The 26,667-nt window shown below is 39.0% G+C and overlaps 3 protein-coding genes and 1 long non-coding RNA gene across 6 annotated transcripts; 3 read left to right on the plus strand and 1 right to left on the minus strand.

Moving 5' to 3' along the window:
• Positions 1-380: 380 nt before the first annotated feature.
• On the minus strand, positions 381-1,441 carry LOC148933389 (glutathione S-transferase T3-like). Its single transcript, XM_089059894.1, has 2 exons — positions 682-1,441; positions 381-439 (listed from the first exon to the last, which is right to left on the minus strand). The coding sequence occupies exons 1-2, from the start codon at positions 1,439-1,441 to the stop codon at positions 381-383; spliced, it is 819 nt and encodes a 272-aa protein (XP_088916020.1).
• Positions 1,442-5,913: 4,472 nt separating this feature from the next.
• Positions 5,914-11,530, plus strand: LOC125223216 (putative zinc transporter At3g08650). Of its 2 annotated transcripts, none has more exons than XM_048126248.2 (6): positions 5,914-6,239; positions 6,938-7,605; positions 8,756-9,040; positions 9,639-9,767; positions 10,249-10,346; positions 10,493-11,530. In XM_048126248.2, the coding sequence occupies exons 2-6, from the start codon at positions 7,159-7,161 to the stop codon at positions 11,304-11,306; spliced, it is 1,773 nt and encodes a 590-aa protein (XP_047982205.2). In that variant the 5' UTR covers positions 5,914-6,239; positions 6,938-7,158; the 3' UTR covers positions 11,307-11,530. The 2 variants fall into 2 exon arrangements, with proteins under 2 accessions (XP_047982205.2, XP_047982206.2); XM_048126249.2 differs by having other exon boundaries at positions 6,947-7,605.
• Positions 11,531-12,117: 587 nt separating this feature from the next.
• Positions 12,118-13,461, plus strand: LOC125185626 (protein TEEBE-like). The gene is made up of 3 exons (XM_048082184.2): positions 12,118-12,233; positions 12,313-12,750; positions 12,822-13,461. The coding sequence occupies exons 1-3, from the start codon at positions 12,149-12,151 to the stop codon at positions 13,346-13,348; spliced, it is 1,050 nt and encodes a 349-aa protein (XP_047938141.1). The 5' UTR covers positions 12,118-12,148; the 3' UTR covers positions 13,349-13,461.
• Positions 13,462-16,316: 2,855 nt separating this feature from the next.
• On the plus strand, positions 16,317-21,999 carry LOC148933390 (uncharacterized). Of its 2 annotated transcripts, none has more exons than XR_016137002.1 (3): positions 16,317-16,567; positions 16,728-16,790; positions 21,701-21,999. It is a non-coding gene; the product is annotated as an uncharacterized LOC148933390 (long non-coding RNA). The 2 variants fall into 2 exon arrangements; XR_016137001.1 differs by lacking the exon at positions 21,701-21,999 and adding an exon at positions 20,194-20,812.
• The last annotated feature ends 4,668 nt before the right edge of the window (positions 22,000-26,667 follow it).

The following is a 26,667-nucleotide window of genomic DNA, read 5'->3' on the forward strand; positions in this document are numbered from 1 at the left end:
GGCCATCCACAGCGGTGTCTCTTATCCGTCTCTTAACCCTCTCATCTCTTCACTATTCATGGGCCCCACTGTACTTTTCACTCCATCTCTTAACTAAGAGATAACACCCACATCCATTCATCTCTTAACCATCTCATCTCTTAACTATTCATTCAATTTCATTTTTCATTTGTATTTCCAACAAAATCAATTAATAATAAAACACACTTCATTAAATAAAATAAAATTATAATTTAAATACCTAAAAAAATAAAAAAAGACATAATTAAAATCCTAAAAAAATAAAAAAAACACATAATTAAAATCCTAAAAAAGTAAAAACACACATAATTTAAAATACTAGAAATTAAAAACACTTAAAAAACTACTCCGCCGGTGAATCATCCCCCGAAGCCGGCGGCGGTGCACCCGGTTGAAGACCAAGTTGCCTTGCCATCGCCTGCATTTCGAGAACATGATGTTCGTATTGGGTAGGCGTCATCTTGGAAGTGTCAGCCGTCGTGGAGAGCATGTATACGAACCACATGGGAGTGTTCGAGCCCACGCCCGCGCCCGCACCCGCACCCGCGCCCTCTTGGCTCGATTCGCCTCGGCTCTTCCCCTTCCCTCTCCCTCTCCCTCTAGCCGCATTCGCCGCCTTGGTCCCTTGCGGCCGACGTCGTGAATCGGAGGAGGAGCCACCGGCTTCAATGGGCGTGTCCCCAGCCTCATGTGAGGCGTTGCCTAATCCGCCGCCCTCTCTAGACGAGTAGCCACTCCCCGTGTGCTTCGTGCGTTTCGAGCTCGAGGACCGGACACCGCCAGCCCACTGATCTTCGTTTCTGACCAACTGCCAAACATCGATATGTTTGAAATCTTTTTTGACGTCGTCTTTAAGGACGCGCATCGCTGCTCGCAGAATGTTGGCTTCACTGGCTCCGCTTTGATAATGCTCTGCTTCACCCCTGTAGACCGCGCAAAACTTTTTGACATCTTTATCGACCCGGTCCCAATGACTGCGGAGCATCTTCACGGTGCGGGGGCAAGTCCCCTTCGGCTTTGAATCTGCGTAAAGTTCTGTGACCTTCTCCCAAAAGCACAATTTGTTTTGTTGATTCCCGACAATGGAATCGTACGAGACGGTGAGCCAAGAGGTGTATAGAGCCAACGTGTCCTTGTGGCCGTATGGATGACGGCCTAGATCCTCCTCCTCCACCGGGGTCGATTCGTCCTCGGCATCGCGAATGGCGGAGCCTCCACCGCTGCCCAACGGAAAGTATTCCGGAATGTGTTCCTCCGGAATATTCTCCCTAATTTGGGAAATCCCTGCGTTGCCCTCGGGGGGGGGGGAAGGACGATAGTATGCATCCAAATCAAAATGCGGTGCTTGGTACGGCTCCGTCGCCGCCGTCGCCGAGCCTTGGGTGCCCGGCGTCGACGAACCAGCCAGAGAGTGGTTCATGGCCCCCAGTCGCCAAACGCGTTTAAATCGAAGCCGCTGGAGTTTCCGTCACCGGACATTTTTACAGAAATTGGAGAGGAAAGAGAGGTGGTTTGAGAGAAGAATAGATGTGGTGTTTAGAGTGTTTGTGTGTAGAATGGATAATGGAAGAGTAGTGTGTATTTATAGAATAAGAAAAAAAAAATTAAAAAAAGTTACCGTTTTTTAAAACGGTAATATTACGTATTTTTAAAAATAAAATAAAATTTATGACGTCATAATTACGACGCCCACTCGCGGGCCGGCGAGTGGGCGTCACGCACGCACCAGCGCGCGCCACGTCGCCCCGGCGTGTGGCAAGACCGTCTCGCCAGCTGCCTCTTCCGGACGGGATGTCGCCCACAACGCCGTCTCGCGGGCGTCTTGTCTCTCTGAGACGAGATAGGGATGCATTTAGCATCCGATGTGGATGCTCTCATTCTTCATTAATAATATTTCAATTACTTTTTCTTTCTATCTCTCTTACTTTAACAACTGTGAATTAAAACATTTATCGTCCCAAAAGTTTCTATTTTTATGGGATGGGGTGAGTATATTTTTTATAGCATATAAAGAATATGGAAAAATCAAAATAAGAGATAAAATATTAAGAACATCCACAACGATCATCCATTATCCATCCCGTCCTTTAACTATTTATGATCCCACACCAATTTTTACCGTTCCCTTCAGCCAATCATTCATCACTTATCCAAGTTTTCAATTTACTATTCATGGATCCCACTATTTCATTTCAACAATTAAAGAAAAAAACATTTCAATAGAAACACTTCATTAAAAAAAATAAAAATTTCATTACAAATTCCTAAAACTAAAAAATTATAGTAATTAAATTCTAGAAAATTAAAATTATATAATAAAAATCTTAAAAATTAAAATTACATACTCCCTTCGTCCTTTTAATTTGTCACCATTTGACCCGACACGGGTCTTAAGAAATATAATAGAAAGCGGGTTGAAAAAGTTAGTCACACGTGGATCCTAGTTTTATATATTAGTTTTATAATAAAATATGAGTGAGAATGAGTTAGTGGAATGTGAGGCCCACTACAAAAAATGATACTCCCTCCGTCCCCGATTAAGAGTCACACTTTTCTATTTCGGTCCGTCCCCAACTAAAAGTCATACTTCATTTTTACCATAAATAGTAAGTAGGTCTCACATTCCACTAACTCAATTCACTCACATTTTATTATTAAACCAATATAAAAAAATGGGTCTCACATTCCACTAACTTTTCTTTATATTTCTTAAAATTCGTGCCCGATCAAAGTGTGACTCCTAATCAGGGACGGAGGGAGTAAAAGTAAAAGGTGACAAATTTTCAAAGACAGACGAAAATGGAAATAGATGACAAATTTTCAGGGACAGAGGGAGTAATTAAAATCTTAAAAGTTAAAAAATCACTCCTCTTCCAGTGACGACAATATTGTTGGTAGGCCCAATTTTTGTTGGAAGCTCGTAACAAGCTGCCCATACGCAAATAATTAGAGCGCCTTCGCCCCAATTGGATGATGTCACGGACCGGTTCCATACCTACTCATACCGATGTCCAACCCTCCCATATGAGCTCCATTGAGCTAGCTTGCGACCTCGTCCTCGTCCGTTGGTCGAGCCCGAGGAGGATTGGGTACCACCCGCTCACTTTATCAAGACCTCGAACCTTCTTCCAATTAGTGACAAACTTGAAGGCCCTCCCGCAGGTGTCATGTTGGAAAAACATCATGGCTGAAGTCATAATGTTGGCTTCGCTCGTTCCACTCTTGCACCGTATTTCTTCATTAATGAAAGATGTTGCCGAACTTTTGAATATTGGAGCTCTTTGGACCGAAATGATTTCATAGAATCTTCGCATTGCAACTGACGGTTTCTTCCAAATGCATAGAATTGTAGGTTGCAGTCACTCAGTCAAAAAAAAACCTTTGCGTTTTGGTTGGTTCTCATGATCGAAAGAAACTTTATTTTATACTCCCTCCGTCCCAGTTTAAATGGAGCATTTGCTGTTCCGACATGAAATTTTATATAGTAGTATTGTTTTGTGAATTATGTGGAGAGAATAAAATAAGAGAGATAGAAAAAGTAGAGAATGTCGTTTCTATTTTCGAAAATATGTGATTTAGAATGGGAAATCCCTAAAAAGAAAATGATTCACTCGGGGGAGTATATACTTAAAAAAAAATTATGTGTGCACTAAAATTTAAAATAAAAGAAACGAAAGCCAAAAAATCGAAGAAATTTTCCATATCATAGCTACATTCAATTTTTATATTTTAGACTGTATTACTATATTTGTAAGAAATTGTTGGCTGGGCACACCAATTCATGTTGTTCACTTCATCGCTTGGTATGCTTAGACTAGAATTTTTTTTTAATTGCCCACAACGAAACTATTATTTTTTCATGAACCGAGAGTTATATTCTTTGATCAAAGTGCAGAAATGTGTCCTGAATTAAACCTTAGGGATTCTTATACCGGTGTTGGTGGGTCGCTGGTTGGTGAATAGTCAGTGAATGGAAGACAAACCGACAATAATGAAGAAGAGTTTAACCAATAAAAAATACAGAACATAACCCCTAAGATTAAAATTATTATCAAATTTTCAATTTAAATACCCAACCCAATGGGCTGATCCGCAACTCGACCAGATTAGTCCACATAACTCTTCATCCCGAATGGCTAGCCTGGATAGCACGATTTTATATCCGGGTTGCAAAATTTAGTTGATATACAAATGTCTTCGTGTTGACATCGATAACATAGGCCGTTGACATAGTTAGCGGTTACTACCTCCGTCCACCAAAATACGTCTTATTTTTCCATTTTCATCCGTCCAATATATATTTAATGGACCTCACATTCTACTACTTTATTTCACTAAAACTTTATTATAAAATCATATATACAAGTAGGACACACATTCCATTAGATATTAAAATGAGTGGATGAGACTAAATCTCACGGATTTTAATAAATAGTAGATAAAATATTAATAAAATGGCAAATTGTCAATCTTTCAATAATATGATATTCTTTGTGGTTTTTCTTATATCAACATAATGTATTAAAAATATCAACACAATGATGTAAATATTTCAACATGCATACACTAAAACTTCAACATAGTTCTATTGATACTATATATGCACTATATTGAAATTTTTTGATGCATTTATTTAAGTAAAATCTGTAAATCAACTTTTGACGAGATATAATTTGACAGTCAATATTATCACTTAATTATGCAAGAAAAGTTCATATTCAACTTTTTATAATTAAATAATTCAAAATATTTTTAAGGTATGGATACTAGTAAAAATTAATGTCACAATCAATAGACTATACTTAAATATTGATATATTGAACAAGGAATTTTTCATGAATGTCACAAAATTAATTGACAATATTGAAGGTCAAATTATATTTTAAAAATTTGTCAAAAATATATATAGTAAAAATATTTATAAAAAATATGAGTATGTGATAAGTTTATTAAAAATATACACCCTTCAAGTATTGAGGGTATTTTCATCCAGAAAAACTTGAAAATAGTAAGAAAGTACCTCGATTGATATTACCTCGTTGTTGACGGACCTCAAATGATATTTTTAAAGTTCACGATCCTAAAATAATAGTTTGAAAAATTCGTGGACTAAAAAAAAATTCCCTCTATTTTTAATACACTACGTTGAAATAAGAAAAATCACGAAATATTATCATATTATGACAGATTGACGATTTTACCTTTTTATTGACATTTTATCTGCCATTTATTGAAATTCGTGAGCTTTTAATCTCATTCACTCATTATAATATTTAATGATGTATGAGATTGGTCTTAATTTTGGAATGAAGTACTATATGCATTTTAACATTAATACTATTTAAGTTTATTTAATACTCTCACCGTCCCAGATAATTCGACCCAGTATTCTATTTCGGACCATCCCACATAATTTGTCTCACTTCACTTTTATCATTTTTGGTAGTGGACTTCATATTCCACTAACTCATTCTTACTCACATTTTATTATAAAACTAATAGTTTAAAAGTAGGATCCACATCCAAACTTTTTTAACTCACTTTTCATTTGATTTTTTAAAACTCGTGACGGGTTAAAGTGTCCCAAATTATCTGAGACGGAGGGAGTAGTACGTTTTAAAATTAAAATATAATTCACTTTATATTATTTTAACTATTAGATCTGCTTCTGTAATGAATAATGACTTTCTGTAATGAATAATGACTAATATTTAGTTTTAGTTTGGGATTGCTTAGTTAGCAATTGATACGAGTCAGGACCCGTCCCCTACATACACACTTGATAAAACTGTCAAAGCGAACAAAATTACGCCTCAGATATTGAGTAACAATAATTATCAACCAATGTGCCATCTGTATTTTGCACGCTTTAGTGGTATAAAGTGAGTGTCGTACAAATCTATAACAAAATCTTTTGACTTCTGCTTTACATGAATCAAGTCAACTTTTTTATAACAAAATCATCAATTATGGAGAAGAAGTAAAACCCCCAAATCTATCAATTAATTAGGTTTAAGAATAAGCGTAGAAACAATGAACTGACCACGGTTTTGGCTTTCACAAACGAAAATCAGTTTCTGAATTACGAATACAAAAATGATGGTGATGGTGGATAGTGCTTGAATTTTGTTTTTATTTTCAAGTGCATTTGCCATCTATTGCCATCATCGTCACCATCAACATCCATTAATCGGTTGTACGGATCCAAATTGCAAAAGGTTGGTTTTCCTCAAAATCCTTCGAGATATTTTGTGTGTCTTCTGATGTTTGGTGGGGTTTTAGCATTTCATGGTAATTATTTGTATTTTGGCTGTTTTGAGCTTTTGGGTGTTCATTTCGTGACGATGGGCTCAAGAATTCGTTTGTTTCTGGAACTAATCAAGTTAATAATTTTGTGGCGGTGCTTTTTTGTTGCCTGGATTGGATATTTGGTGTTCACTTTTCTGAATTTGTGTGGGTCTTTGGGGTTTTATGATTCTTGATCAAGCTGAGACTGGGAAGATGCTTTTCATCAAAGTTGGTTGCACTTGATTACTAGTTGATTCTAGAAAGATGTAGCCAGGTTAAATTGTTGATTTGTTCTACCAAAATTGTGATTTAAAAGGGAACCAAATGCCAACAAGCTATAAAGTCAAATCAAGAAAATCGATAAACCCTGTTATAAAGGAGCTAGTTTTTTATGCTCCAGTGATCTCCTCTGTAAACAGATATTGACTTCTATCTCTTTGGCTCCCTCTCTCTGTCTCTCATTGTTCTTCTTCCGATTGTGCAATTATTGTTCTTCAAGATGACCCCTCTGTGAATTCAGTATTATAGAAAACTAAGAGGATATATGTGTTCGAGGATTTTATTGTATGCTATACATCTAACTTGCTTGTGAATAATGATTGTTCCTTGCTGAATCTTTTACTTTTAGCTGCATCAGGGACAGTATAACCTAATTCAACATTCGTGTGTGCAAGAGCAGTAATTGGAAATTACTAAGCTATAACTGTGAAGTGCCGTCAGCCTGGAGTATAATTTTAGTTCTGCTCACTTGGCGTGGTAGAGGACACACCAACATAATACCATCTGAATACCATCTGTTATTATGTGCATATGATATTCTAGTGATTTTACAGTTTGAAGCGCAAAAGGATGGGCTTAAAAGTGAACCTGCTTCTTTTGGTATGTGTCATTGTTGTAATATTTGGTCATAGTATAGGAGCCGAAGAAGATAGACACACTTTACAAAGGGTAATAACTGCTCCGCGGAGGAATGCAGAAGGTGGTGTGATAGATGGATCTGGTACTGAGCATATTAGTGATGAAATGGGGGGGTGGCAGGACGGAACTGTTAGAGTCTCAGTGTCAACAGTTGCAATTTGCACACTGGCAATGGCTGCAGCTACTGGTTTGGGGGCTCTCCCTTTCTTTTTTATGGAGCTTGATCCTCAATGGGCTGGAATATGCAATGGAATGGCAGCAGGAGTTATGCTTGCTGCAAGCTTTGACCTTATACAAGAAGGACAGGGCCATGGAAGTGGCAGTTGGGTTGTGTTGGGTATTTTGTCTGGTGGTGTTTTCATCTGGCTCTGCAAGAAGGTGAATCTCTTTTAGTGTTATAAATTTATATGTCTGATCTGTCTGTGGAGTTGCTGTGAAATGCCTCTTATGAGTTACGATCATGATGTTATCTCATTGGTAGTTGTTCTTTTTGTATATTTCCTTATGATTTTCGATTGGTGTCTATTCTGCTTCTTTGCATGCAGTTTTAAATTTCGATTACAATTTGTCATGTTAACTCTCCGGGGCCCTCTTTTGAAACCATGGATATGGTATTATCTAGTTGGCTGCAGATTCTTATGTCTCCTTCGATCATTTTTTTTGGTTTTGTAATGGTTGGTTCCTATGTTTTAAAGCTTTGAGTTGGCAGGCTAGGTGTTTGGCAGCAATTTAATATTTGAGTTTCTCCCCACTCTTCTTTTCCTTTTGTTTTTCACTTTTTTTCTTAGCCTATTTTACAAGTATTCCCTACACATGCTTCATCTTTAAAAACAAACTGCCTTTCCCGATATTCCTCTGATATTATGTTGCAAATTTCATTGTATTGTTGGCTGTGGTGACAATGTTATCCAATGCTCACACATGCTTGAATGGTCTCATGTCATTTATTGAAATGCTAGAGGACATGGTCTTTACTTTCACAACATGAATGATATATTCAGAAAGAAAGATGATAAATTGATCCCATCACAAGTGGCCTTAGCCCCTTTTCCATTATACTATGGTTTGTGCTATGGGCCTATGGCATCCATGTGAATGGAATTGTGTATAGATTTTGTTTTATTCTTTCACTGGTTTAATGCAAATGTGGTCTGCAGCTGCTTTATATCCTTTCCTATGAATTCAGACTCTATATTCTTGCAAGAACATTATATCTAACGACCAGGTCTTTTCTTAAATATGTAATAAAATATACGTATTATTTCCCTGCCCACTGTTCAATTAATTCAAAAGCAGTTGGTTCTTGCCTGTTTCCGTTACTCTGAAATCACACAGAGTGCCAAACAGTTGTAGTGCAAAGGTTTTTAATTGGTAGTCTATAGATATTCTATAATCAATTTAATAAACCATTCTAGAAGAAGTTTACTAACATCATTTCCTGGCATTATTTGTACTTTAGAACTGCTGCTCTTCTTCCTTTATTTGACTGGTAATATATTCTATTGTCTACGTGTGTATTTTAACTCAGTTTCTTGAGCAATCTGGTGAAATGAGCATGGTGGACATAAAGGGAGCAGATGCAACTAAAGTCATTCTTGTTGTTGGAATCATGACTCTTCACTCTTTTGGAGAGGGATCTGGTGTTGGAGTTTCCTTTGCTGGCTCTAAGGGTTTATCACAAGGGATATTGGTGACATTGGCTATTGCTGTACATAATATACCTGAGGGCCTGGCTGTTAGTATGGTCCTTGCGTCAAGAGGAGTTTCTCCGCAGAATGCCATGATATGGAGTGTGATTACGTCACTACCACAGGTAATTAGGTCTGATTGTGGATAACTACGTATATTTTACATACCTCTAGTTACAAAATGAAATTGAGTCTATATCCATAAGCTATTCCATTTGGAACATGGGACAATTAATCAATACTACATCCATCCTAGAAAAATAGCACTTTCTATTTTAGGAAACTTTTTTTTATCTTTAATTAGGTGGGACCCATTCTCCACTTATAATACTTCAATCGCTTTTTCTTTATATCTCTCTCACTTTACCAGTTGTGCATTAAAACCATGCCGTTTGAAAAGTTTTTATTTTTTAAAGGACGGAGGTAGTATAATTTGGAACCAGTGATTGTTGATTCTTTGGGACTGGATCTTATTGAGACAACGTAATGGTAATTGATAATATCTCTGGTGAATTTTCAAACTATCACTTGCGACTACTTGGCTTCTCCAGATACACTGGATACTGGAAACCTGTGGTACTTATTTTGCTCTGTGTATGGATGTGTGTAGAGGTTCTTTCTTCTTTTGTGGGGTTGGGGGAAGGGGTGTGGTGTAAGAGATTGTTACAATCTTATTTTTTTTTAAATTTGGAAATTAGTATCTTATCTAGTTTGTTAATGCAGCCTCTTGTAGCGGTTCCTTCATTTATATGTGCTGATGCTTTCAACAAGTTCTTGCCATTTGCTACTGGATTCGCTGCCGGCTGTATGATTTGGATGGTTATGGCTGAGGTCCTTCCGGATGGTTTCAAGGTAAAAATAGAGAAACATATTTTGAATCTGTATAAGTAATGAAGGAAGAATTCTCTTTCAGCCAGTATTGCTGGCATATACTGTTATTCATTTTCCTTTTCATTTACTATGAATTATGCGTGGCGTCGAAAGCTAGACTTTGTGCTTCTGAATACAAAATCATAGTAGTAATTTACATGTCTTCCAGATTAAGCCTTTTCATAGAATTTGATTGTCTATAGATAGAATTTCTTTTGGTTCTATGATTGTGGTACTTACCCAAAAAATATTGATAGACTAATGAAAAAAAACTTCCCTTATTGATGTCTGTTAATTCTCCATTCTTTATGGGCTGAAAGAATATTCCTCACACTTGTCAATTTCTATCTAATGACAGTGTTACTTGTACATGTTATATGAAAGAACTGGGACTGATCACAACGTTAGAACTTATCAACTTGGGTTTTTTATTTATTATTTTTTATTTTCCCCTTATTTGCAGGAGTCTTCCCCATCACAAGTGGCATCTGCAGCTACGCTTTCTGTGGCATTTATGGAGGCACTCGGTGCTCTGTTTGAGCATTTCAGCCACAACTACAGGTGAGACCACTGTCTGCTAGCTAAACATTGTCTGTAATTTGTGTGATGACATGATGCCGTTTTCTTTCATTTACTTCTTCTCTTCCGGGGTTAATGGGGAAATGACAAAATAATGTACCAAATTTAGCATGGTTTTATTTTTTCAGCCAAGAGGATGCTTCTGGCTTCTTTGTTTCTCTATTATTTGGCCTTGGTCCTTTGCTTGGTGGTGTAGCCCTTGTTGCATTTTGTCTTGCATTCCGGCTTCGGCATGCATTTCTTACTGGTATGGCCTCTGGCATAGCCTTTGTCCTCGGGGCCTGGCGACCCCTCCAACTACTCGTGTCTTCTAAGATGGGGTTTCTTCCACTCATGTTTCTTCTTGGGGTCGGAGCAGCATTCATCCATGTACCTACATCCATTCTCACGAATTCTAGACTGCACAGGAAGACTTCAGCAAACACATTATCTTCTGTCACTGGTGTCACTGTAAGTGCGCTCACGCTTCAGTCGGTCCTGTCATGTGCAGCAGTCGCCCTCCATGCTCTCGCCGAGGGACTTGCATTAGGTGTAGCTGCACCCAAAGCTTACGGGCTCGGGAGGCACATGGTCCTTCCGGTCTCCCTCCACGGGTTCCCTCGTGGCGCAGCTGTGGCTAGCTGCATCTTTGGAGCGACCGATAGTTGGCATGCTTCCCTCTTATCCGCTGCCCTAATCGGGATTGTGGGGCCATTATCCGCCATTGGAGCGATACTTGCCGGGATTGATTACAGCGGGTTGGACCACGTGCTTGTGTTTGCATGTGGAGGGCTTTTCCCGTGCTTCGGGAGCACGGTGAAAAGAGCGGTTAAGTTGGATAAACGAAAGAGCCTTTTTGGGGTTGTCGTCGGGGTCGTGTTCGCCAGTGTGTGTCTAACGTGCACGAAGCTCGTGTGTTTGCACACACCATATTGCAACTCAGCTCCTGAAGCTGTCAAGTGATGGCATGATTCATCTTTATACAAGAAGACAAAAACAAGAGAGAAGAAACATAATTGTAGAAATGATTTCTGAGCAGTGTACTCCACATTCGTTACTGCTGGAATGCTGCTTATTTTTGTATCTTTAGTGTTTGTTATTTACATATTTTCTTGGAATTGATTGAAGTTAACGCTCATACCTCTGATTTAAATACCTGCTAGTAAAACGAAATTGTTGCGTCCTCAGATTCAGTTTTCACGTTTTGTAAAGCTTTTAGGCTTTTGTAATTACAAAAGGATTGAATATAGCTTTATCATTACTTTATGACATATGATCTTCATAACTTCTAACTTCAATCTATTAATTGAATGACGCCTGTGATTTCACACTTTAAGAAATTAATGGAACATTAACCACAATTAAATTAGTACAGTATATTCTAGAAAGGAAAAAAAATTGCAATGCGACTTCTATCGCAGAATAAGCATATTAGAAATCTACAATTATACTCCATATTTACTAACATTAATTTAATGATCACAAGGATTGCAAGCCAGTTGCTTGTGTCAAGAATGCCGAATTTTGATTTGAAGTTATTTTATTGAATGATTATTGTTATATTCAGTTTTGTGAATAGTTTGATTGCAAGATGGACATATTGTGGCCTATTGAATTCATCAAAGTATTTGAAAATTAAAGGATAAGATGTCATGTCCTAATATCAAGAAAAAGAAAGTATTTTAGGTCAAACAGACAAAGGGAGTTATCCACCTACACTTCTTCCTCTTTGTCTTTGTCATTGTGGTTTATAAATATGGATACGCTAATAATCATCAATCATTACCAAAACAAGACACTTAGAAATGGCTATGAAGATGTGTTTTCTCCTCTTTGTGTGCTCTGTCATTGGTGTTTTTTCCATTGCACCACCTGCTTCTCCTTTAGATGGTATGACTACTTTTTTTCTTATATAACTCTGCATCTCTCTTTCCTTAGTATTTAACACTATAACATTTTCTTAATCAAGGACTCCTTCCCAATGGAAATTTCAAAGAGCATCCAAATGCGCAAGACAAGAATAAAACAGTGCTGCCCAAATGGGAAATCAATGGAACGGTGGAGTACATCTTGGGCTCGCATGGCGTTCGCCTGGGCAACGGGGCGTCCGTATCCCAGACGGTCCTCGTGAAGAACGGGTCCGTGTATGCATTGACGCTGGGTGCGTCAAGAACTTGCGCACAAGACGAGGTGCTGAGGGTGTCGGTGGCGGGGCAAACGGGCGACCTCCCGTTGCAGACGCTCTACAGCAGCAACGGAGGCGACACCTATGCGTGGGGATTCAGGGCTTACTCGGACTCCGTGAACCTGTCTCTTGGAAACCCCGGCACGCAAGAAGATCCGGCCTGTGGCCCTCTTTTGGATGCTGTTGCCATCAAGGAGCTTTTCCCTCCAAGGCCCACTTTCGGTAAAATAATAAAAAAACAAAACATCTAATCACTCTCAAGTTTAACTATTAAGTATTTATGTTGTTTGTAGTGAACCTGGTAAAGAACAGTGGTTTTGAGGAGGGCCCTCATGTGTTGACGAACTCTTCCCATGGCGTCCTCCTCTCGCCAAAACAGATAGACTCGACCTCCCCGCTTCCCGGCTGGATCATTGAGTCTACAAAAGCTGTAAAATTCATAGACTCGGAGCATTTCAGTGTCCCATATGGAAGAGGGGGAGTAGAACTAGTTGCCGGGAGAGAGAGTGTGGTTTCCCAAATCATCAGAACGCTCCCGAGCAAAACCTACACTCTCTCGTTCGTGGCTGGAGATTGCAGGAATGGGTGCCAGGGATCGATGATGGTTGAAGCATACGCTGCTCAAGAGGCAATGAAAGCTGCTTTCAAATCTCAAGGGAAAGGGAATTTCTCCACTTACAGTTTCCAGTTCACTGCAGAAAAGAATAGGACCAAGCTTACTTTCTTCAGCTCCTACTATCATACCAAGATCAACGATGCGGGAACACTTTGCGGCCCTCTTCTCGATCAAGTCCGCGTTTTCCCTGCTTCCATCGTTTAATCAATCAGTTAATTAGTTGCATTACTAGATTTATATACTACCAGCCTCATACAAGAGACCCTATTGTAGTTACTAACTACTTAATGAATTGAATAGCAAGATCTTCTTCATCACATTTTCAAATACACAACAATAACATGAAATATAAATAGTACAAATCAGCAAGTAAATCAAATGGATGAGCATTAGAGTTACTTATAACTAAGGCTCATCCTCTCTTACTTGTAGATTTATTAAAAAAAGTCAAAGAAGCAATAAGATAAACTCCAAATCAAACAAAATTCAGTCAAGAAATTACCACCTACCTCCAGGATAGGCATGACTTTTTAGAACTGTCCCTTCAATCATGAGACAAAGGCAAAATCAGCACATAAGAAGTCATTGCTGAGTTCAACAACGAAGCACTTGTTGTGGAAAATAGGGGGAAAGCAAAAAAAAAAGGCTCTTTAGGGCAAGGCAAGAAGGATGATGGGTGTTATCACATAGAAAGGAACTGTCAAAAGTTCCCGCGTGAGAAAAAAGAAGGAAAACACAGAGAGGAGCAATGATAACGATGAGCGAGCACGTCCGTGAAAGACGAGACAAACTTTACCAACCAAACAAGGAGTTGGATCATCGACAGTGAGGCAATGATCCATGTCACTTGAGGAAGGAATGAGAAATTGAAGGTTACTCGAAAGTTGTTGGCATTGGTGACATTTCACTGGAAACTAATCTTAGCTACAAGCTAGTGCTCAAGAATGTTAGGCACGTCCCAGATTTCCGTCTAAGCTTATTCTCGGTCGATAAGCTTGATGAAGATGGATTTGATATTCATCATGGTAGTGGAGCCCAAAGGAGAGAAAACCAGTTCGTTTTATGCGATGGTCTCGTGAATGCTGTTGATGAATCCACATTATAATTTATGGCACAAAAAGACTTCCATATAGGTGCAAAGGAGATGCATATAATACGCCAAACAAGAGTCTATCCCGGATATGCAAGAGTTTCATTTAATCATAGAAGCATGACCTCTTAGAATTAGTTTACTCAGATGTTTGTGGCTCCATTAGCACTAAATCAATTGGTTTGAAACCTTTATTGGCGATCATTCTATAAAAGTGTGGGTCTTTATCTTGAGGTCGAAAGACCAAGTATTTTATGCTTTCAAAAACAGAAACAGGAAAGAAATAAAAAATGTGTTAGGATCGACAATTGAGTGAAATGTAGAGATGCATTTGAAAAGTATTGCAAGGACCATGGCATTCAGTTAACTCCACCAAAGACTCCACAGTTCAATGGAGTGGTAGTAAGACTGAACAGAACGATTTTTGAAAGATGGAGATTGAGTATATCAGTTGCAACCAGTAACCCGAAGGCTGGCCCTAATAGCCCGCTAAACTTACAAAGTTAAGGCTGAAAATTTTTAACCTGATAAAATTACAACCGGAAGCCTGTACAAGATTAGCTCGCATCCGAGTGGGCCAAACTTGAAACCCAATGGGCTGGCCTAGTGGTATTTACAGTCTATAACTTTTTTCATATTAGACACATAATTCGACATTTCATTAATTATTTTTACAATACAAATGACTATAAAAAATATTCAATTTTATACTCACTCCGTCCTAAGGTACTTGAAGCATTTATTTTGAGCACGAGATTTAAGAAATTGATGTATTAAATGTTAAAGTGGAGAGAGTAAAGTAAGATAAGGAATAAAGTAAGATAGACAGGAAGAGAGAGTAAAGCACGAGAGAAAAATTTTTGCTTAAAAAGATATGACTCAAGGGACAATCGAAAAAGGAATACCGCTTAACTATATTGGGATGGACAGAGTATTTAATATACATATATTGTTAGATTTTTAATAATATAGTAATAAATAAATACATTTAAAAAATTCATATTAAATAAAAGAAATATTCTTTTTCTAAAAGATGCTTTAAAATTTCTCAAAATATGTTTAATTTTTATTTATTTTTTAGTACTTATTTTGAATCGGTATTTAATTATGTTTAAGTTTAAACATATATCTCAAAATTATCATAATTAAATGTTTTACGTACTATAAATATGACTAATTTTCATTATTATGTATTGGATTGGACACATGTTAATTTTATCGGTAGCGGCCTGATTAGCAGGCTAGGTTAGCCCGAAACTCGGACATTTAAGGTTAGGGTTAAATATTTATAACCCTATGTAATCACAACCCGATAGCCCGCACCTGATTACCCGCATGGGTTAGCCCGAAACACACTGGGTTGACCTGGTTGACATCCAGATGCATGCTCTCACATGCCATGTTGCCAAAATGCTTTTGGGGCGAAGTTGTAAGAACGACGATAGATATAATCAACCTTTCCGTGATGATATCGAAGACTCCAGAGAGTTCTCCTGCGTCGGGCAAAATGCAGCATGACAAAATGTCGGACCGAGCGTTAGCATGGGTTGAACTCCAGAGAGTTCGCTCAGGCCGGGCAAATTGCCGCCTCAAAAAAGCTCGGACTGGGACGTAAGCTGTTAAATTCGAATCAAATCAAATCAAACACATTTTGTTTTCTTCTTTGTCGGTTCCTTATTTGCCTCTTTGCTGGGATCTTTGGTCTACAAACTATTGAGCTCCTTTGCGTAATCTATTCTGGCCCGTAAAACTCAGCTTTTCGAACTCTAACACTACGAAATTTATTTCTTTTAAATGTCGTGACATCAGTGAAATAAATGAGGCGTGTAGAATTACTACATAATATTAATGCTTAGTGTTTTATTTCACGAATTTAATTATGATTGATTGTGCGAATAACGAAATTAAACTCGTTTAATTAAGAGACGAAGCATGAAGGATAAATTTGTGGTTGGGTTGTTTACATGTGCGAAAAAGAATATGTAGATACATATATGATTTAAATGCTTTGTGTGGTGACTGGTGAACGACCTTGTATTGAATTATTATTGCATGACTCGCAATTGAGTAAAAGATTATTATTGAGTGCTTGGAATAATATCAAGGCACAAATTAATTAATACAGTCCAAATTCTAATTTCTTTCTCTTGAGCCCAAAGACTCTTTCCAAATTCTCACGCTACACACGCCTACGATTAATCCTAAACCTAATCTGCCTTCCAGCCGTCTTTGTTACATACACCAAAAATCTCAAAAACTCTCCACTCCTCAAGGTTTCGAGAAGAACAAGTTTGGAATTAATTCCAAATTCTAACCCAATCTGCCAATTCAAGGTATTCATATTCAGAATCTGCAAATCTACATTTCTAGTTTTATTGTAATTAATCTCACATAAAAGTTATTGGCTCTCCCAAACTTGTGTTCCGCACAAGGTACAATACCACTCTCTCGAATTCACTTTCACAACCAAAACTTAGAAGCTTTATTTGACAGGAACTTGGAGAAAAGGGACAGAAGCCACACCAAGACCCAAAACAATCATGCCCAACTAAGAAGGTATACATTCGTGTCTCCCAACACCCAATTTCCCACGTTCAAATTTCAAATTTCCGTGATCAACTCAAAAAATCGAACACACCGGATTAAGAACCGAAATCTAAGGATCAAGAACTTATCTCATAATTGGGGAAAAATGGGCTGCTTATCGGGAACGATGGCAACAGCTACACCATGACCAGCCGAGTAACAACGTAGCGGCGGCCTTGCTCGGTCGGGGCGACGATGCTGAGCGCAACTCTGTAGCAGTGGACCGATGCCAAGTTGACAGCGGGTGCAGAGGAGGCAAGGTGATATGTACCCTGCAACATCAGTCCCGACGACACACGCAGATGAGGGCAACGAGGAGACCACAGATGAAGCTCTCACTGACTCAACGTTAGATGTTCCACCTCGTCGCATAGGCTAAATTCTATAAATAGGTGCTTCTGGAAAACTGCTTCCACGGAGGTGGTTTTTTTTTTTTTTTTTTTTTCTTTGTCAATGGGTGTTACGATGCGTATTTAAACACACTTTCTTAGAATGCGTAACTTAGGTGAATAAATAAATTCGCAGAAAAAGAACAAAAAATAAAAGTAAATACATATTCTTAAAATTGGGGCAAATCAGAACAAAATCGCATACGCCGCTTCACTCCACTATCTTCTAGACTCCGCTGCTTCTTCGCTGCCGCTCCCGTCAACCTGCCGCCGCCGACGTTCCTCCACGGTATTTATACCTCTCTCTATCCTTGTTTCCCCTTTGCCCAGGGTTTGTGCACTCTATAGCCTTCCTCCGAGCATACCATGCTTTCTTGTAGGATATTTCAACATGATACTTTTGCTTCGCATTCTCAATAATGGAGTTAGGCGTATACTCGGGGTCCTTTAGAATATGATGCTTAACACACAAAGCCACCATATCTGATGAAACGTTGGCGTGGTCCCTGGAGTTGGGATTACCTACACAAGTATGTCTATCAGTCCATTGTCTGATTTCCCATTTGCGGTCGTGCTTCCTCAATATTGCTCGGAGTTTCCAAATACATCCACCTGTTTACTTCGGTCGTCTCCTATTTGTACTCGTGCTCCCCGCCTCTTTCGGTTCTTTCAGAGTTTTGCATTCCACATTCCACTTTGTTGGTTTACTTTCCACCACGCAGTATTCTTTTGTGGATGACTCCAAATGCCACAAAGTAACAGCAGTTTTCAAATGTAGCTTGGTATCAAATTTAGTTCCTAACCAAATCCGCGTAGGATTCTTCTCATCCCAAAACCAACTGTTAAAATCATCATGGTTACTTTCATAGTAATTACCTTCTGTCGTCGGTAGAGTACGAAAATAACGTAACCCTGGATGCTCATACTCTTGCTCACTTCGCTCTTCAGGGACTAATGGGACATACCTACGAGGCACATTCAATGTCTCATCATCAGTCAACTGTAGCTTGGTATTAAATTTAGTTCCTAACCCAATCCGCGTAGGATTCTTCTCATCCCAAAACCAACTGTCAGAATCATCATGGTTACTTTCATAGTAATTACCTTCTGTCGTTGGTAGAGTACGAAAATAACGTAATCCTGGATGCTCATACTCCTGCTCACTTCGCTCTTCAGGGACTAATGGGACATACCTACGAGGCACATTCAATGTCTCATCATCAGATGCATATTGGGTTGCTTCTGATTCTTCACTCAATTCAGGTGGGGTTGTTGATTTTTCTGACACAGAGTCTTCAGATTCAGAATCATCACTAACTTCATTATGGGGTGATAGTCCACCTTCCCCAAAACCAGGCCCATCATCCCCAAAACCAGACTCAGCATCCCCAAAATTAGCCGGCTCGTGACTAACTTCATTATGTCCAGATGGACCATCATCATATTGTACTCTATCTTGAACTTGCCGTTGTTGTACTAACTTAGCTTGATAGTCAACAAATAACTCAATTTGACCTGATTGAATAGCTGTTGCAAACATATCCCTCATATGTGCATCGCAAAGTGGAACGCCCACAAAGTTATATCACGACCCACTTGAATTGCACACTTCCATGTCAAACTAATCATATACTCATTAACATTGATTCCAATGCAATCACATATTCTGTTAACCAACTCATTGTATGGAACAAACTTATCTAACACAAGGTATGCATTTGCCACGGGTGGCTCATAAGACAAACCAATTCCTCCAATTTGTACTATTCTTCCATCCCAATATAAAAGGACACAAATAGATTCTGTGTCCATAATTCTGCAATACATACACAACTTTATCTCAAAATTTAAATAATTCAAAATAAACTATATAACAAATCTTTAGAAATTAACAGTTCAAAAGACACTAGATGCCAAATCCTAGTAGCTAATAACACACATTGAACATACAATTTATACCAATAGCATAATATTTTAATTTTTAACTACAAAACCTAAAATTATAATTATCACCATAAACTATGAATATATGCTAAATGAAGAAGAAAAACATGTAACTTACCTTGAGGGAGAAACAATTAGACGAATTTGGGAGATTTATGCAAGAATCGGACAACAAGGTAGCATTCTTGGAAGGGTTTCGTGAGAAAGTGTAGTTCAGAAGCGGCGGCGTCTGCGATTCTGTTCTGTTCTGCACCAATTTTATTCACGTTAGACACGCATTCTAAGAATGTGTATTTGAAATACACATTCTAAGAATGTGTGTTTAGTTTGATTTTTCTGATCTGTTGTTTTGCGAATATTCGCCTAAGTTACGCAGTCTAAGAATGCGTAACACCCAGTGATAGAAACAAAAAAAAACCACCTATCAACGGAAGCAGTTTTCCAGAATCGCCTATTTATAGAATTTAGCCCATTAGAAGGCCTCCGATTCGTTTCCAAGACTACGTTGATTGTTAGTTACTTATAGTTAGTTCAGTTCATTAATATAACGTAATACTCCCCTTGTCCCACAATCAGAGTCATATTTCACTAACTCATTTCACTCACATTCTATTATAAAATCAATATAAAAAGTGGATCTCATATTCCACTACCTTTCCAACTCACTATGCTTTATATTTCTTAAAACTCGTGCCCACACCAAATGTGACTCTTATTGTGGGACATAAAGAGTAGAAGTAAGGAGTCAAGTGTGTATTTATAAGCTCCATGTCAGATTTTCTTTGTTGGTTCTTTCCCGATATGCAAAAGAGAGACGAACTAACACTAGGGTCCTTAGTTGATATAAATAGGAATCTTGTTGGGATTTGGTCAACAATTGGCAAAGATATGAATCTATCCTCTTGGGGCTCTTTGCTGTGCTGTGACAGATTGAGTGCAGGAGGGTGTGGTTTGGGTATTCTGTTGTCTCCTGATGCGAATCAAATTATACATTTTTATTCCCATAACTCTACATGATTTATATAGTTTGATACTTGCAGAAGTATATTATATTGTGTAGGAAGAGGAATTAATGGTGAAACGAAACATGGAATGAAGCTTGGATGTCTTTGAAAAAGTCGTGCAAAATGCCCAAGTTGACAGACTGCCCAGTCTACGTCGTGAGTCCAGAAAGCTCTCAAAATGAGGCACCCGGCCGGGTGAATTTTATGCCTAATAATTCCACCCGGCCGGGTACGATGTTCAAAACACGAAAATTCCAACAAGCCCTAAAAATTGGCCACCCGGCTGGGTACGAAGACGAATTAACCTCTAAATTCAATTTTCATATAGTTTTGAGGCGGTTTTGAGGAGGGAGAGACATTCTTGGACGAAAAAAGAGAGAGGAAAAGAGAGAAAGAGAGGAGAAGGAAGAAATTCCGGCCAACATTCCGACGATCCGTCTCCACATCCCAATTCCACTCATCGAGAGCATGATTCATATGGTTTTTATTGCAAATTCCACCATGTGTTTAGGCTAAACTCTCTATGTTGCTCCAAGTTGTAATCTAGGCTTTGTATGGATGTTTCTACACCTTTGAACTCATGTGTTTGTTACCAACAATGTGCTTAATGTTTATACACTATGTTTTTGGCTAATAATGTAGTGTTGTTCTTTCCTTTGCTATTGTCTCTTTAACATAGTTTAGGAATGTTTGTTTGTTGGTATGCTATTGAATTAGAATTTTTCAGAGGATAATTTGATAGTGGATTAAATAAGTGATTATAGTAGATGTTTATTTCTCCAGCGCTTCCGCAGGAGTTTATAGACATCGAAGATTGGTTCATAGGTTATGTGTTCAGCTAATTGTGAACTACTCATCGTGTACATGTTCAGTGTATGTGATTAGATTGATGTTTTAATCCCTTCACATGTTTCGTTGTTATAGGTGTAGAACAATACAAGTCTAGCAAGCAACTTGGAGTGGCATATTTTCTCATTTGAATAGTCTTTCTTTAGTTAACTTGTTGCTTTCTTTTGTCATTAACTTTCAGAAATCAAAAATCAAATATTTGTATGCTTTTATATGCTCTTAAGTGTAAACAATCTTTACCTCCCTGTGGATCGACACTTGAAATACTACTAACGATACTTAAATCTTGCAGTATCGTAGTATTATTAGAGTTAATTAATTAAACTTGATATCTTGTGTGAACTGAATCAGATACTCTAAAATACGCATCAGCTCCCTTTCTTAGTCCTTCTTGGACGTTTAGCCTAATTGGATAGTGTACTACATTGGAAATTAAATGGGGTTGTCCCAGTTTTAACTTCTCATTGTTTGACTACTGGAGGGATAGAATTTTAAAGGAAGCATGAGCTGTTGGGTATCTCAATGTAGGGGCTATCCTACTACTTTGGGTGATAGCATCTCCATCTTCAGTTGTTGGCTATTCTTTTATCATTAATTGAGTACTACCTTTTGCTGCAGATTAGATTCCTAAGGATCATAACCATATTTGTTTACTTCTGGCTGGGACTTTAATGGAGTTTGTTTCTTCATGCAGAAGCTGTTACAACTCAAGTTGGTAGCTGAATTGGGACATATGGAGTGGATTCTAGGAGCTGATCGGTTGAGGCCCTATGTGGCTGATCTTCAAACTATTGGGCCGAGTTTCGAGTGGGCCGAAGAAAAGACATTTTGGCTAGATAAGAAGAGGGCCGAAATCTATATACATTTTTTGTATAATCTGAAACATGTTCTTGATCCATTATTTATTTTGGGCTTAAGTTCTCTTGTACTAAATGAAATTTGAAAATACTCTTGATCAATCTTAAATGTCCAATTCTCCTTTGATCGTCTTAACGATCGAAGTTTTCTTCACTTTGATCGCGTAATTGAAAATAAACATGAAAATACATGAGCTCTTGATTCATAAATCAAAATCACAAAATACATGGACGACGTTCGATTTAAAGTTTGACGCTCTTTCGAGAATAATAAAAGATAGCAAAAGTTGGGGTGTTACAAGTGAAGTACTCTAGCTTTTGATCTATGTGAATTATTTTGCAAGTATAAGCTCTCTAATTTGTTGAAGTTTGAAGTCTTATTTATAGAGGAAAGCCAATCCTTGTTGTAGAAGGAAAAGATCTTTAAAATATGGTAAATGTTGGAGCAAATCTAAGGCATCTCGGATTCGTTGCCTTTCTCCAGCGGGCCGCTCCTTGGCTGGCGGTCACCGCGTTGGAGTCCAGAGAGTCTGTTTCTCCGGACCGCCGCTTAACCTCCAGCGATCGCCGAACGAGACTTCTCTTCCAAGTGTAATTTTCCGAGGCGGACCGCTGCACTGCTCTGCCCGCCAGGCGCCGGCGGTCGCCGCATAACCTCGCGGCGGTCGCCGGTCGCAAATTATGCACATTTCTCACAAAACACGTCAAAATACCAAAATAGACAAAATATGCAAATAATGGACGTGTAGAGTTACTTTGACATAAAAAATGGACCAAATAATAGCCTAATAATGGCCTTAAAACAGTGCAAAATCCGAGTGTATCAACTCCCTCAAATGTGAACAAATGTGTGGCGATCGCCTTGTTATGCGCGGCGACCGCCACTCGCAATTTTTTTTTTTTTGAGAAGAAAAACGAAAATAATGAAAAGAGCAAAAATAAAAAATAAAGGAAATTGGGTTGCCTCCCAACAAGCGCTTTAGTTTTTAGTCGTTAGCTCGACTTGAAGTGGCCTACTATTTGTGCGGATCACCGACCCGAGTGTTCAAAATTGGCATAGGGAGCAACTTGGTCCTTAACTTCTTCCACCACTTGTATTTCCCTTTATTGGTTTTGATAACATATATCTCGGGGTCCTCCTTGGGTGCTTTCTTCTTCTTTTGCCTTTTCTTCTGCGGAACAGAGGTAGAGGAGTTATGATCGTCCTTTTTGGGAGAACGTCTTACCTCATTGACAATGTAGATAGTGGAGGTAGAAGGGTCCTCCACTTCAAATGAGTCTTGGGGTTTTGTCAAATCCGTGACCATGATTGCCTTGCCCTGCACTGCCGTTCCATCTTCACCCGCTTTGCCTCCTCAAACTTGAGCATCTCGCTCTCGATCTTATAGGTGGAGTGACTATAGTTGTCACTAATTGTGATCTCGTCACGACCTACATCAATCAAAGCTTTGCAAGTGGCAAGAAAATCTCTCCCTAAGATTAGAGAGACGTTCTTGTCTACTTCCATGTCAAGCATAATAAAGTCGGCGGGGAAAATAAAATCATCGACTTTAACTATGACATCCTCAATCATACCTACAGTTTTGATGGACGAGTTATCGGCCAATCTTAGTGTCACGTCTGAAGTTTTGAGCGGCCCGATGTTGAGCTTTTCGTAGTACTTCAGTGCCACTAGATTGATGGAAGATCCTAGATCGCATAGGGCCTTGTCAACTTTCCCTTCTCCAATCCGGCATCTGATAATGAATTGGCCCGGATCTCTCTGCTTCACTGCCATTTCCTTTTGGATGATCTCACTGCAATGATACGGTACCTTAAGGTCGGCTTTTGTTGGCTTTTTCTTCCTCATCACTGCCTCCCTTAGTAGCTTTGCATACTAGGTATTTCCTGCAACGATTCAACTAGAGGAATGTTAGTATAAACTTTGCAAAACATGTTCAAAAAATGTTTGAACTGCTCTTCGAGCTTAAACTTCCTCTTTGGTTGGAAAGGTAACACAATCCCATTGTGCCGCACGAGTCCCTGCTGAGTAAGTGGTTCTGCCATCTCAGTGGCGGCCCGCCGCGGGGTGTGTGGCAGTCAGCCGGCGGTTTGGTGGGTCAGCGGCGGCCTGCCACTGTGGTTGCGGCGGTCTGGCAGTCCCCATATTTCTGTTTCGCTACCCACTTTTTGTTGATGTCGTCCACTCGTGCGGCTGCCTTCGCCCTGTCCTCATCTAACTTCTTTTGGATCTGCTCCATTTGAGGTTGTTTATCCTAGCTTCAACCACTCCGATCTTGGTATCATTAACTTTTCTGTCTTGCATAATTACTTCCAAGATCCTCGTGATTCCTTGATCATACTTCTCCTCTTTTTTGGTTGTTTCAACTACTCCTCCTTTGCCAACACTAAATCCTGCAGGGGGTTGCAAGAAATTATTGTTAGAATAAGAAAGGTTTGGATGAGGTCGGTTTGCATTATAATTATTGAAATTACCGCCCCCCTGATTAGGGCGATAATTATTGTAGTAGTTTCTGTCGGAACCGCCTCCTTGCATGTAGTTGATTTCCTCCACTATCGGGCCAGGTTTCAGGTTTAGAGACCGCTATGATGGAGGTTGGTGGAATCAGATCCTCCTTCCTCGATGTGTCCATTTGGTATATCCTAACCCTGAGTTCGGCCAATTCCTTCGCAAAAGAGCTTTCCTCGGCCTCTTCTATTGCAGCTATCCTTTTCATGTTGTGCCTTTCTTTCGACCACCCCTGCTGTTGGTGGCGAATTCCTCGATCACTGCTGTGACATCGTCACCTGACCTTCTCAAGAAGCTTCCGTTTGCCCCTGAATCCAACATAGCACAAATTTTTTCATTAAATCCATTATAGAGGATTCCTACTTGATGGTCCACGGTGAAACCGTGGTTAGGGAATTTTTGGAGAAGAGCTTTGAAACGAGCAAATGCCTCATAGAGGGGCTCGTCATGGCCTTGGATAAACTGAAAGATTTCGCTTTTCAGCTTCAAGATTGTGCCCGACGGATAGTACTTGTCGAGGAAGGCAGCTACGATGTCCTTCCATGTGGAGACCTTCTCTAGGGGCATACACTCAAACCACTCTTTAGCAGAATCAGTCAAAGAAAATGGAAAGAGTCTTACCCTTATGTCATCGTCGTCAACACCATTTAACTTGAGCGTGTTCGCAATTTCCACAAATTTGGAGAGATGACGGTTGGTGTCCTCGGTGGCCCTTCCTGCAAAAGGAGTTTGTTCGACCCTTTGTAAAAGGGTCATGCGTAACTCGAAGTTATTAGCATCAATACGAGGGCCTTCGGGAAAAGTAATCATATTCCCATGATTGAACATGTTCATCACGGGTTATTTCCTTGTTCTTCTTCTCCAACTCCTCTCGGACTGCCCTTTCCGCATATCTCTCGTCCATCAACATCTTGACCATCTCCTGCAATTTTCGAGGTCCATTTTGTCACCCATCGATCCAGATCCTTTTTCACTCCTTATTTTCCTACGAGTTCTTTCAAGTTCTAAATCGAACGGTTCTAGGCTGTCCTTCCCAGAGCGCGTTCACATACAAAACCTGCAAGAATCAAAAACAAAAACAAATTAAACAAAAAATAAAAACTGAAAGCAATTAAATTCCAAAGTAGTAAAATTATCCGTTTGAAGATATCACTCCAAAGTGAATTGTCTTCCCCGGCAACGACGCCAAAAACTTGATGTACTTTTTATTAGCACTAAATAAACCTGCAAGTATACAGAGTATATATAGTATAGCTAAAGGTCAGTACCTGGATATCGAACACGGGGAAGGCAAACACAAAGTGTCTATCCTCTACTAGACTCAATTACTATCTGGAGAAACAAGAGATTTTGAAAACTTTTGAAAGCAGAAAATATTTGAAAGCAAATAACAACTAGATGCAAATAAATCACGAGATAAAATATAGAGATAAGGGAATTCCAGGGATGTGCGTTCACAGTTATGGTTATACAAATTCCAAACTACAATACTCTAGCACAGTTATTACTTTGATAGGACTAGTCACCTAGCTTATGCTCATGCGATGCAAACGCTGATTACAAAATTAGGGTTGTCAATTATAACACGTAACTCCATAAAGCTCCTAAGACCCTTGAAAAGTCCTCACTCTCAATTAACAGTGCCGTTTTAAGGGAAGCTAACTGTAGCGGCTACTAAGTGAATCTAACTCGCTAGAACTCTCTCACAGTTATGAAAAAAGTTGTATTAAATCATACAAGATTGTGTCACTCAATCATGCAACATCAAAACTACTTAGGGAAGAAACAAAGTAAAAACAAACATATATTAAATAGAAAAAGGAATTGTATAACCAAAGTTGTTACTAACACATCCCTAGAATCCTATGAGTTTAGTTACACATAATGAAATAAGCTAAACACATAGATTGAAGGGAAAACAATTTGAATATAAAACTAAAGCAAATAAAACCCGTAGGTTGAATCCTTGTCGTTCTTGATGTTCTTGAAATCCTTCTCCAACTCCTTGCACAAGTGAAGTACTCTTGCTTTTTATCTCTGTGAATTATTTTGCAAGTAGAAGCTCTCTAATTTGATGAAGCTTGAGGTCTTATTTATGGGGGAAAGCCAATCCTTGTTGTAGAAGGAAAAGATCTTCAAAATATGGTAAATCTTGGAGCAAATCTAGGGCATCTCGGATTCGTCGCCTTTCTCCGGTGGGCCGCCGCACCTTGGCCGGCGGTCGCCGTGTTGGAGTCCAGAGAGTCTGTTTCTCCGGCGGCGGATCGCCGCATGACTTCCGGCGGGCGTCAGGCG

Source organism: Salvia hispanica, chromosome 1, assembly GCF_029641045.1.
Source record: "Salvia hispanica isolate PSC_SH4W2 chromosome 1, Shi_PSC_v1, whole genome shotgun sequence".
NCBI classification, from domain to species: Eukaryota; Viridiplantae; Streptophyta; class Magnoliopsida; order Lamiales; family Lamiaceae; genus Salvia; species Salvia hispanica.